At 35.3% G+C, this 12,342-nt stretch overlaps 1 protein-coding gene across 10 annotated transcripts in view; it reads left to right on the top strand.

Moving 5' to 3' along the window:
- The window catches only part of Msrb3 (methionine sulfoxide reductase B3), a 180,664-nt gene that overhangs the window by 78,334 nt on the left and 89,988 nt on the right, over positions 1-12,342 (top strand). For all 10 annotated transcript variants that reach the window (XM_087192251.1, XM_087192252.1, XM_087192250.1 and 7 more), the window contains one exon: positions 11,888-11,916. In XM_087192251.1, coding sequence (XP_087048377.1) covers positions 11,888-11,916 — 29 coding nt within the window. The remainder of the gene's footprint in view (positions 1-11,887; positions 11,917-12,342) is intronic.

Genomic DNA, 12,342 nt, shown 5'->3' on the forward strand with positions numbered 1-12,342 from the left:
TTGCTTTTAGCCAGGCTTACAATAAAAATCAGGAGCAGAAAGTGGAGTCTAAGTTTGTGATAAGTTTTCAGTTTTGCCAGAAAGGAAATGCCTACAAAGGTGAGGCCAAGAAGAGCTTGGTTGCTGAAAAGTAGCATTAAAAAGAAGCCAAGTACTTTACAGCAGATCAATAGGAAAGATGGCTTAAAGGCATCTCAAGAATTGGCCAGACCTCACCCTTTCATAGGCTCAAGGATATAAAAGGGTAAACTCATTTGAAAGGCTTTGTCTTGAGAAGAGAGCCCCAGTGTGTGCTGCTCATCCAGGGATACCTAGGGAAGTTTTCCCCTGAGTTCAGCCATCCAAGTACTAAGAGGGTACTGAAGCTGTGATCCAAAGGGGCCAGGCCACTGTTTGACTTGATGGCAGACTGTAGCATCATTCACATGGTGCCAGTTTTTCAGGCATGAAGAATGTAAGAGTTGTGGGGTCATGGAGGCTTCTATCCTGATTTCAGAGGAAGGCCTAGAAGATCAGACAATATGCTTGTGAGAGAGTGATGCATGAAGCTGTAAGAGTGAAGTTTAAGGTGCAGTGGAGACCCCAGCAAGATGGTAACAGTCTAAGAATATGGACTGTCTGCTGAGGAAAACCATAGGAAGTGAGTGGGGCCCGCCCAGTAGAGAGACCATGTGGGTTGAACCAGCATGGCCATGTGGGCAGGGCTGCCCAAACTTTGGAGTTTACTTCTTGCTACAACCTGCCCTGGGTGCTGGACAGGGAGCTACAGGATTTAATGTTTTCCCTGCTGGTTTTCAGTCTTGCTTTGGTCTAATTTCTTTCTATTCCACTATTTCTTCCTTCTGAACTGGGAATGTTTACTCCGTGCTATTGTATGTTGGAAAGGTTTAACTTTCTTTTCAGTTTTCACAGGGGCTCACAACTAAAAGTTTACCTTGAGTCTCACAGGATACTTTGGACTTGGACTTTTCAACAATGCTGGAACTGTTAAGACTTTGGCAGCTCTTAGAGATGGACTGAACACATTTTCCATAATAAGATGTATTTGAGCCTTTTGGGGTAGAATGTTATGGTTTAAATCTCAAAGGCACCCCCAATCTCATGTATTCACAAGTGGGGAAGTTGGAGGGTGATTGGATCATGGGGTGCTGTACTCATCAGTGGATTAATACACTGATGAGTTAATGGCTGAATGTGCAGACTGTGTGGGACTGGGTTGGGGGTGGGCCACTAAGGGCATGACCCAGAAGGATATATTCTTGTCCCTTGTTCCTCCTTTTTCTCTCTGCTTCCTGGCTGCCATGAGGTAAGAACATTTGATCCATCATGCCTTTCCACCATATTGTTTCTGCCCTGGAGCCAGCTGCCCATAAATTAAATCCTCTAAACTGTGAGCCAAATTAAACCTCTCTTCTTTTCATTTGTGGGTGTTGATTATTTTGTTCCAGTAATGGGAAATCTGACTAATACATAGTAACCACTATGCTAAAGCTACTTAGCAGCTTCCAGCTACTATTCATCTTATTAGCTCACAAAAGGCACTCAGTACTCCAGAGACTCAGAGGGTTTTAGACACTGTAGCAAAAAATAATTTAAATGTTTAACATAGGCATCTAGATAAATGAACTAAATGGTAAATATACCTCTGGTATTAAAATAATAGGGCACAAATAGTTATCTGGAAAGGAGTTTAAAATAAATTTAAAATTTGAAAAGTAAAATTGATATGTGATCCTATATTCATAAAATATGCATATATAAATATATTATGAATAGTAAACAGTTGAGGAATTTAGGCACCAAATTTTAACAGTAATTATCTCTGGATGGTAGAAGTGATTTTTTTATTATCTATATTTTTTGGTTTTTCTAGAACGAGCCTATATTTTTGAGTAATATGAAAAATATTAACTATTTTAGTATAACATTTGCTCAATTTATTACAAATTTTGAATAATTTATTTTGGAAAATAGTTTGAAAAATCATCTCTCTAACTTCAAATTTACCATTTCACAGTGGTAATTTGAAAGAATGAGTGGAATGGGATTCCAAATTTATTTGGGGCCTAAATCCATCTTGCTCATCTCTTTATACCCCAGGGAGATACTTTCCCCACTACCAGCTCTTTTTAAGTTGTTGTTTCTTTTTATTATCTTTTACTCCTATGTGACTGGTAATGGTGATGATAACTGCTCTGGTTAGCATATCGTTTGAGTGTGTCTCCTGTGGGTCCACGTGTTAGAAACTTTGTCCTCAGTATGGCAGTGTTCGGACATGGTGAAACCTTTAAGAGGTGAAATGTAGTGGGAGATGATTGGGACATTGAGGGGCTGGGTTAAGGTAGTTCTATTGGAAACATGGCTAGTTTCTTAGAAAATGAATTGTTATGAAAAAAAAAGAGCTCCTCTCCAGTTTCTGACTTCCTGCTTTAGTATGTGATTTCATTTCTGTTGAGAAACAATTAAGCAAGCCCTCACCAGAGCCAAGCAGAACCTGGTACCACAGCCTGGTACCTCCAGAACTGTGAGCTAAATAAACACCCTTTCTTTAAAAATTACCCAGCCTCAGCTATTTTGCTATATCAGTAGTAAACAGACTAATGTAACATCCTGGAAAGGTGCCCACTGGGAGCTCAGACTGCTCACATCTTCTATTGACTTATGCTCTCTTGGCCTCCAGTCACCATTTTGAATTCCATCTTCCATAGTTTCACATCATCCTAATCTCAGAAGCCTGGAGGTAATTGATGAAAGATGAGACACCAAGGTGAAAATATTTGTATTTATTTCCAAACAGACTTGTTTTATAAACTTTCTCATGTTTGACTTGGTGATATTTTAAAGCAACCATTGATTGGGGACTTATCATGTACCAAGCACTATGCTAAGTACTTTAAGGAAAATTACTTCCTTTACTCTTAATGACCTAAATACCAAAAAAAGATCACAAACGGTATCCATTTTATTTAAGGTAACACTGGTAGTATTAGGTGGATCTAAGACCGACATTCCCGTCTGTTTGGGCCCCTTAGGTGCTTCTTCCTCAGCTTCTGTATTTATAATTCTGTATATATAATTCTTCCTTGTGTTCTGGATGATTAGTCTTTTTAGTCAGTAATTTAGTATCTGGTAACTGTCACACTCTGGTGCTAATTGGTGCTAATTTTCTGATGATGGCTGTGTAACTGTACTTGGATTTTAAAGTGGAGAAAGCTATGATTAAGGTATAATACAACTAGGATTAAAGTCACAACTTTAATGTGTGTGACTTTGAATAAGCTACTTAATCTCTAGAAGTCTTCATTAGTAAGATGAAGATAATGCCTGCATCATAGGAATTTTGAGAAGATTAAGTAAATAATGTTAAAATGTTTTGTAAGTAGAATTAAAAACACTAACCACTGTAAAATGTGAAGTATTGATAACCAACCATGTAAGGATTGGTATAAATAGCAGCTTTCAGGAGTAAAGTTGATCAATAAAAAGGAAGCATGCAGCATATTTAGAATAGAGATCACAGATCAATTGGATAAGTGCTTCTTTAAAATCCTGGAAAGTGTTTTTGTGTTTGCTGAGGTTCATATTCTGGTGGTTATTGCAGATTGTTGTTGATTAACTACTAGTAACTTACTGCAAGGGATGGTTTAGGGAGGAGAGTGATTTTGCTTGTCCAGCATAAAGGAGAAAATAGGTAATTGATAATCTTTGATAATTGACAATTATGAATTAATAATTGATAGTCCTAGTCTGTCACAAACTGCCCACCCTATATCCAGAGCACTCTATGGTTCAGTATGAGACCCTCACTTAAAAGATTAATAGACATAATGAAGTACATTCAGAAAAAGAGCAACTGGTAGATAAGAGCCTAAAAACCATGTCATTTTAAATAAATGATAAAAAAGAACTGACAGTGCTAGTTCAAACAGAAAAGTCATGGAGCTGTCATAGATGACTTTAATAATTTATCAGTCTGGCTGTTCATTAGAACTTCAAATTCCAAGCCCCTCTCCCCCAAATTCTGACTCAGCAAGATTGTGTTGGATCTGAGACTCCTTTTTTAAAAATAAAACTCCTCCATATTTCTTATGTTTGGTTACTATCAGACTAGAAGTGTTTATACTTTTTCTTTTTCTAGTCCTCTGCCTCTGCCTTCTTCTTTCTGTAATACTGGGGATTGAACTCAGGGCCTTTGCACTGAGCTATGTCCTAGCTCTTAAAATTGTTTTGTTGTTAATTTGAGACAGGTTCTTGCAAGCTGCCAAATTATACTGGCTGAGTTTGAATTTGTGATCATACTGACTAAGCATCTCAGAATGTTGGGATTATAGGCATGTACCATCATGTCCCATCAGATTCGATGAAGTTTGGTGATGGTAATAGCCATGTAACAAGTATTATAAACAACAGTCACTAATAGCTGAAAAGACTTATCAACTGTCTGAATGTTGGTTAAAATGTCTGAAATTGGTGAAAAAGTTGTTGCTAAAGATTAATTGGTGGTTAAAATCTAGTTTGAGAGGAAAGATAATAAATTCAGCTTTGGAAACCTGATACATTTGAGACTTTTAATCTAAATTAGTGTTCTCTTAAGTGTGTTCTACTGAGCATTTGTTTCATTAGAATATTGCTTCTATATAATGCTAGTTACATAACATTAGTATGTGTTGTATGCAAAAAAGAGTGCCTTACCTAGGAGAAAAGGAATTGCTTATTGAGAAACACTGAGTTCAAATGAGTCAAATGACTGCCTCAGCATAATTCATGGAGCATACAACACACTAATATTTATTATAGAGCTCCAAGTGTGGAATATAGCATGTAACATTTTCAAAAATTTTTGGCTACAGAATCTTTTCTTAACTGAAGAACGTATTGTGAGGCTAATGTTCCTGATAATACACAAGGGGAAATACTAATGTAGACAAGGAGGATACTTAAGTTTTAGTATAAAGGCCAAAGCTAAATATGTGAATATCAAGGAAGGAATGAACAAGGCTGTTAAATGCTGCTGAGACTCAGAAAAAGAACCAGTCCTCTGATTTGGCAATATTAGAAAAAAAATTTCAATAGAAGTAGTAGTGAAAAATTGCGAAGATGTTGGGATATGATTTCATGTTTTTAAAAAATTCGTTAAGTTTATTGGTACATTTTAGGTATACAATATGATGACATTCATCATTGGGAATTTGTGCCTTTACATGATATATCTTGATTCTTATTTATTTATTTATTTATTTATTTATTTATTTTTGTTATGGGAATTGAACTTGGAATCTTGCACTTTTGAGGCAGGCAGTGAAACCACTGAGCTAAATCCCCAGCCCTCTTGAGTCTTATTTTTTTCCCCATTCCCCTGTCCACCCTTCAACCCCTGCATACCTCCCTATTTACAAAGACTTTGTTTCCATTTTTTCCTTTTCTTGTGTTTTTATACCCAAGCCTAAATGGAGACGATGTGGTAAAATACTTAAAGTTGGAATGAGAGATTTAAGTGGCATGTTGAATAAGGTTTAGAAAAGATTAAGTTTCCTCCTTCTAGGAGATAGGTAATGGAAAAAAATTTAGATTGACAACTGCCCATCTCTGAGATGAGTTTTCATTTTCAGTTCTTTTTAAAATTAACTTGTTTCTTTGCTTGTGTATAAGTGCTTGGCATACAGTAGGAGTTTAATAATTAGCAGCCCTTACTGCTGTTATTTTTGGTATTTGAACTTTTTACTCCTGCTCTATACCATCACCTATGAATAGATAAAGGAAAAGAGAATCAGTATCAAATGAGATAACTCTATTTGTTTTATCAGTCCTATTTTTTATGGTCATGAATTAGCTGGCTGGGTTCCTTGTGCTACTCATATTTTATATTTATTACCTTGCATTGTGCTTGGGAACAAAATACACTTTTGTTAATTTATGTCTTGATTTGTTTTTCAGTGGTCATTCCAATTTTTCTGCTCTTAGGAAAGTTTGCTTTATGCTGGAGAAGATTTGCACATTTTATTTCTAGGTACTCACTTAAGTATATAGTGTTAATGGCAGCCACATGCGTCATAGTCTACATAAGCATAAATTAACTCAGTATGTCCAGGGTATTGGTTCTTTGAGATTACTCTGGAAGACCACCCAGAAGGCAGAATTTACACAGGGTGCAAAGACCCATTCAACTTCAGAAATCAAGCAGCACTGACTGGCCACTTATACATGCATCCTCCAATATTAACTGGCTACCCATTTGCTCTTGACTGAGGTTCAAACTGTTGATCTTAAACAAGCTCTCCACTTTCAGTTAGGGTGCTTTGCACAAAGTGAGCACTCTATAAAAGCCTTTGAGTGACCATGACTTAATTCATGTTTAGACCTTGCAGTGAACACTTCATAGTTTCCAGATTTGAAGAAAGCCTTCTTAACATTGCATATTTGTCTTTCGTATGAATTTTTCTTGGAGATTTAATGGAGTGCAATTTTACTGACTACGTGAAATTTACCTTTTTCTTATTTTTTATTTTATGAAAAAATAAACAAAATTTCACCTGGAGAATTTAAAAGTGTAGATTTCCAAACTTTTTATTCTGCGCTTTTCAAAAACAAATGCAATTTTGGATAGTCATGCATCTTCTAGAGTCATTGATTTGGGCCTGTGCAACCAGTGGTCTTTTGTAGTATTTTGTCCCAAAATTAGGTCAAGAAACATCTTAGACTACCTTTTATCAAGGAAGTACTTTCTACTTTTCTATTACAAAGTAGGGTTTTAGCATTTCTATAATTAAAAAACAAAACAAAAAGCTAAGAAAATTATACCAAATCTGAAATCCCATGGGACCATAGAGTCTGAAATTTTCTTATCGATCCTATCAGCTCACAAGAATAAATTAGAAATTAGCAATAAATAGAAGTGACAAATGACCCTAAAGCAACAAAGCCTACTCTTCCCTCCTTTCCCCATGTATAAACAAAGGGACTATTCATTATCTACCCTGTTCATTGAGCAAAGAAGTGAAGAGTCACCCTTAACATTCTTTCTCTCACCCGCAGATTAATCCTCACTGGATTTTTCTCTGTGCACCTTCAGTCTGACTCTTCGCCATGTCTATTGCTACTGCTATAGGCTAAGCACCATCAACTATATTGTGCTTGACCTGAATTACTGTAATAGTCTAATTTCTTTGGCATTTTAAAATAAAAAAATTTAAAACAATTTTAGATTTACTGAAAAATTGGAAAAATTCAGAGTTCTCCCATACTCTCTCACTCAGTTTCCCCGATTATTAACATCTTCTGTTAGTATAGTGTATTTGTCACAATTTATGAACTAATGTTTAAATATTGTTTTTAACTAAAGTTTATCCTTTATTCAGATTTCCTTTGTGTGTTTTTTTTTAATTAACTAATTAATTTTTTTGGTACGAGGATTGAACTCAGGACCTTGGGCTTTCGAGGCAGCTGTGGTGACACTGAGCTAAATCCCCCGCCCAGATTTCCTTTGTTTTCAGTTAGTATCCTTTTTCTGTTTCAGGATCCTATTTAAGCTGTCACATAATATGTAGTCCTCACATCTCCTTTCTTCTCTTTTCTGTGACAGTTTCTTACCCAGGGACACTCCAGCACAGAGCTATCTCATGTTTTTTAATTTTTTATTTTGCCACAAGATCTCATTAAATCACTCAGGTTGGCCTGGACCTTGAAAATTGTTTTGCCTCAACCTCTTTCATTTTTCAGACCTCAATGGTTTTGAGGAATACTGGTCAGGTATTTTGTAGAGTGTCTCTGTATTAGGATATATCTGGTGTTTTTGACCAAGGTTATGGATTTTGAGGAGGAAAAATGCAGAGATAACACACCATATTCACATCTCAAGGGTATATACTACAATAAGATGTCACTTTTGATATTAGCTTTGACCACATAGCTGAGGTACTTAACAAGAACTCTAGAAAAGACTGATATGGTATTAGAATTATATAAGAGTTCTGGGGTGGCATTTTAAAGATTCTCTTGGCCTTTTCTTCAGCTTTGCAAGATTGTTACAGCAGTTCTAAGCCAATATCCTTACATGGTAATTCTGAAGGCAAGAAAGAGGGAGAGTAGAAAATGGACCTTCTCCCTTAATCATCTTCTTTTCATTAAGAATGGCTTTTCCAAGAAATATCACCCAGAGATTGCACCTTACTTTTTCATTCTCAGAACCCACTTGAGTGCTTATTCTTGAACTAGTCACTGACAAAAAGTAGGGTTAGCATGATTGGCTTAGCTCAATTATAATTCATCCCTGGAGTGGGCAGAGTTTAAGTACCCTTCAAAAATTGAGGGAAAGAGAGACTTAGGTAGGCTATTAGTTACATAGGTAATTAATAGTGTCTGCTACTGTTTTTGAACTCTTCCAATATGATCAAATAACAATATGAACAAATTTATATTACAGCTCATATGAGTGCAAGAAAGGAGTTACTGGTGCTATCGAACTAAAAAGATTTAATGTAGTCTGGTTATGCTTCTTCAAAGAATTTTTAATTAACCTAATATATGGGGAAAACTTTAAAAGTTAGGTGGCCAACGGTTGGCAATAAAGATATACTAGATTGGGAAGATGGAGCTTTCCTAATAGAGGAAGTGTATTGTATTTATGTAACTTTAAGAAGGCATGTAAATATTCACTACTGTTATTACTAGTCTCAGTAATAAGACCTGTGATTTGCTTTTTTTTTCCCTGTGGGTTACTTTTAAGGATAAGAAGAAATTCTTAAACTTTTACTAGGACCCTGAAATATTGGAATTTCTAAAACATTTCCATGCCCAAACAGACAATCTGATAGATTGTTTGACTGAGATTGTCCTAGAAAATCTGCTAGGGAATTGCCACATGTAATGCACTTACAGAAAAAGTCATTCTGTCACTCCTGCTCCTTCCCTCTGATGATTTTCTGCAGCTAGAATTGTTAGTTGCCATCATAGCATATAGAATTGTTAGTTAAAAACAGTTAAGAGCATCACCCTCCCTTTCCTACACGTTGTCTGAAATCTTTTGGAGCCCTGACTTCATTAACCCACAGTTCATACTTACACAATTCCCATTTTAACATTTTTGATACAATTGAACATTGAGCAAGAAGCAGTGGTTCATGAGACTTTATGGATTCCTCAAAAGGTAAAATAAATCTTTTGACTTCAATTCACATGGACATTTTAAAGATAATGGGTTATTCTCTGTAAATAGAAAGCGGTAGTTTTATAAATCTGTCCAAAAGTATACAACTCTAACCAGAAGACTAAAACTGCCCAACTGAGTCTTCTGAAAATCTTCAGTTCTGTTATCAAAAGACTACATATATTATGTATTTTAATTATTTAAAAAGTATTATCAAAAATATTAACAATACTTGAATTCTCTTAGTACCTTCCCTTTCTGCTATAAAATTCATAAAATGTTCGTTTTTAGCCTTAAATATTTGGAAATTTTAGTTTAAGCCTTGCTATGATTTGGATATGGTTTGAGTGTGTTCTCTAAAGGTTCATGTGCTGGGGTCTTGGTCCCAATGTGGTGGTGTACAAATGGTGAAGCCTCTAAGAGGTGGGGCCTAGTGCAAAGTAGTTTACATGATCACAACTAACCATAAAAGAGATGGGAAATAGTGTAGAAATCTTATCTTACCAAGCATCCATGTGTTCATTTAAAACTCAGAAGATTCTTCTTCTAAAATGAGAAAGAAGAGAATGAATGCTAGACAACAGTAATCGTCAGTGCTATAATCACTATCTTTTGTTATAACCAAAAAAACTGGTTAAATAATTTTAAGCTTAGATATGAGTATGTAATTTAGGGATAAAATGGGTGTCTTTGAAGATGCAAATATATTATACATCATTATTTATTTTACGCATAGAAGAAATATGGTTAGAATAAATGAAGGAATATTCCTGTTGGTCTTTGTTGTATAATCCACATTATTGTATTTTTTTGCACTTGCTATTTATTTGTTCCTATTTATATTTTACTTACTTTCATCAAGGAGAATTTATGAGGATTTCTCAAGGAGAAATGATCATACTCCATAGTAAAATAGAGGAGTGCTTTGTATTTCCTGTGTGTATGTAAAATTTCATGGAAATCTTATTTAACTTATACAATAGGAACAATTTTCCCTATTCTCAAACCTTATAGTTTTAACTTCTGTTTCATGTTTTAATTATTAATAGAGTAGCTATATTCTTTTGAATGTTCAGTACTGTAGGGCTTTAGAAATATTCTGGATCATTTATGTGCTGAAGAGAGGAGGAAGCTATAGAAAGCCAGACATTGAAGATATGGTAGGGAGCAAGAATAACTAATACAGCTTGGCTTCAGGGGAAATAAAAAAATGCATTTTAGCACACAGAGAAGAAACAACAGCTCTGACTTTTCTATGTGCTGAGAGGACACAGGCTATGTGTAGATGCAGGAATTTCCCTTAATAGATATCCAAACACAAGCACCAGGCACTCCATAGGTCCTGTGACTACAAGGTTAGTAAGGTGTGGCTGCAGTCTAGAGGGGCAGATAGATAAGGAAGGCAGGGGGACATGTGTTAAGTGTCATTAGGGTTGCTAACAGAGATGGTGGAATCACAGGGGAAGTAAGTTCAGGGCTTTCCAGAACTGGAAAGGATAAAAAGGAAAAATAGGTTGCTCCTGAGATAGGAGGCAGGGAAATGTAGAAGGACTGGGAGAATTGGGATAGGATTGGGTTTGGGAAAATGTGGACCTAGATTACAGTGGTGATAATTGAAAACTATGATTGCAGTTGTGTGTGTGTGTGTGTGTGTGTGTGTAATTGAAAAGTATAGTTGCAATTCTATATATTTATCATTATATATTCATATATTTTGTGTTTAAATATCAGGTGAAACTTTGAAAGTACTTGAGAAAATGAATTTTTATGATTAAAGAAGCGTCTTGCTTATCCTCCTTCATCCTCTTTGATGACTTTTTCTTTGAAGCTAATTTAAGTGAAGAAAGCCACTACTTCCAAAAGTGCTTTGGTACCCTGGCATAATTTCAAAGAAATCTCCTTTCCCAGTTAGTTAACTACATTTCCCCAGGAAAAAAAGCTTCTCTGTCAATGTAACATCCTTTAACAGGACTCCTGCTGCTCCGTTTTTGTATCTTGCTGTGGCAGCTGTGAACATATATACTATTGATTGTTAATGTGTGATATAAATCCGACTGGAGCATGCCCACTAATTGGTTTGAGAGCTAGATATAGACAATGCTGTCTTATAGTAGTCTGTGTAGATAGGCCTAGTCACAGGGTTAATTCTGCTTGACAGCACATCAGCGGCGTCTTGAGAGTAATTACCCAGCAGAAGCTTTCCCACAGCCAAACTGAGAGCTTCAAAGGCTTCTGAATTTACAACTAGTATTAACCTATATCTGAAGCATAATGTTCCCACAAGGGCTCAGTTTTTTTCCTTCTTATTAAATGTATGGGGTTACTAGGTTCATTTGTTGTGACCTAAGAACCTAGTGAAAAATTACTTGGTGTTAAGTAATTGGAAATCTTTGATAAAGTAAAACAGTATAATTATAGATTTGGGTTTTTTATTGTTTTATTATATTACCAAAACAAATAATTTATAGATACTGGGTGTATTTAAAGAAAATTTATCCTCTTTTCACTCAAAAATCAGCTGAAAAAGTTACTTTTTCCATACTGTGTTATCACTTACTGATATGTGCATATTTAGGGGACCTATGATAATTCATGCATTTAAAATTGTTAAATATATATTTACACTGTAGAAAAACATTTTATTTCATCACCAATATACAGAAATCTCTATTACATTTTTCCATAAAATAACTTGTTATTTTACAAACAATTTTTACATTATAAAAATTCTTTTTCACTTTGCAGGTCAGAAACCAAATTTGACTCCGGTTCAGGTATGTTTACATTGATAATGTTATTGTGAGTATATTTTATTTACATTATTCTCTGAGGAGTAATTTATCAGATTAAGAAACAGTTTGATTTTAAACAGACTGGTTAGTTTCTTTTCAAAACATGAGCCTTTCCTGAAAGCAAGGCTATTGAGTGCTCCAAATCATAATTTGAGATGTTCACTTAGGAATTCTTTACATTTCTGCAGTAAGCATTAAATATTCTAGATCAGCACAGTTCAACGATGGGAGTTGTACATACTTACAGATTAAAATAGAGTATTATTTTCTCCATGGACAAACCATATCAGATAATTTGAAGATTCTCTGGAAGTGCTTTGTCATCAAATGTAGGTGATGGATGCATTTAATCCAGCAAAGTCTAAAGAGTTTCAGCCAATAGAAATAGAAATTTATCTATGACTTAGT

This window comes from Heterocephalus glaber, unplaced genomic scaffold (genome assembly GCF_053883595.1).
Source record: "Heterocephalus glaber isolate CG9 unplaced genomic scaffold, H.glaber_assembly_v1.0 deba00001569, whole genome shotgun sequence".
NCBI lineage: Eukaryota > Metazoa > Chordata > Mammalia > Rodentia > Bathyergidae > Heterocephalus > Heterocephalus glaber.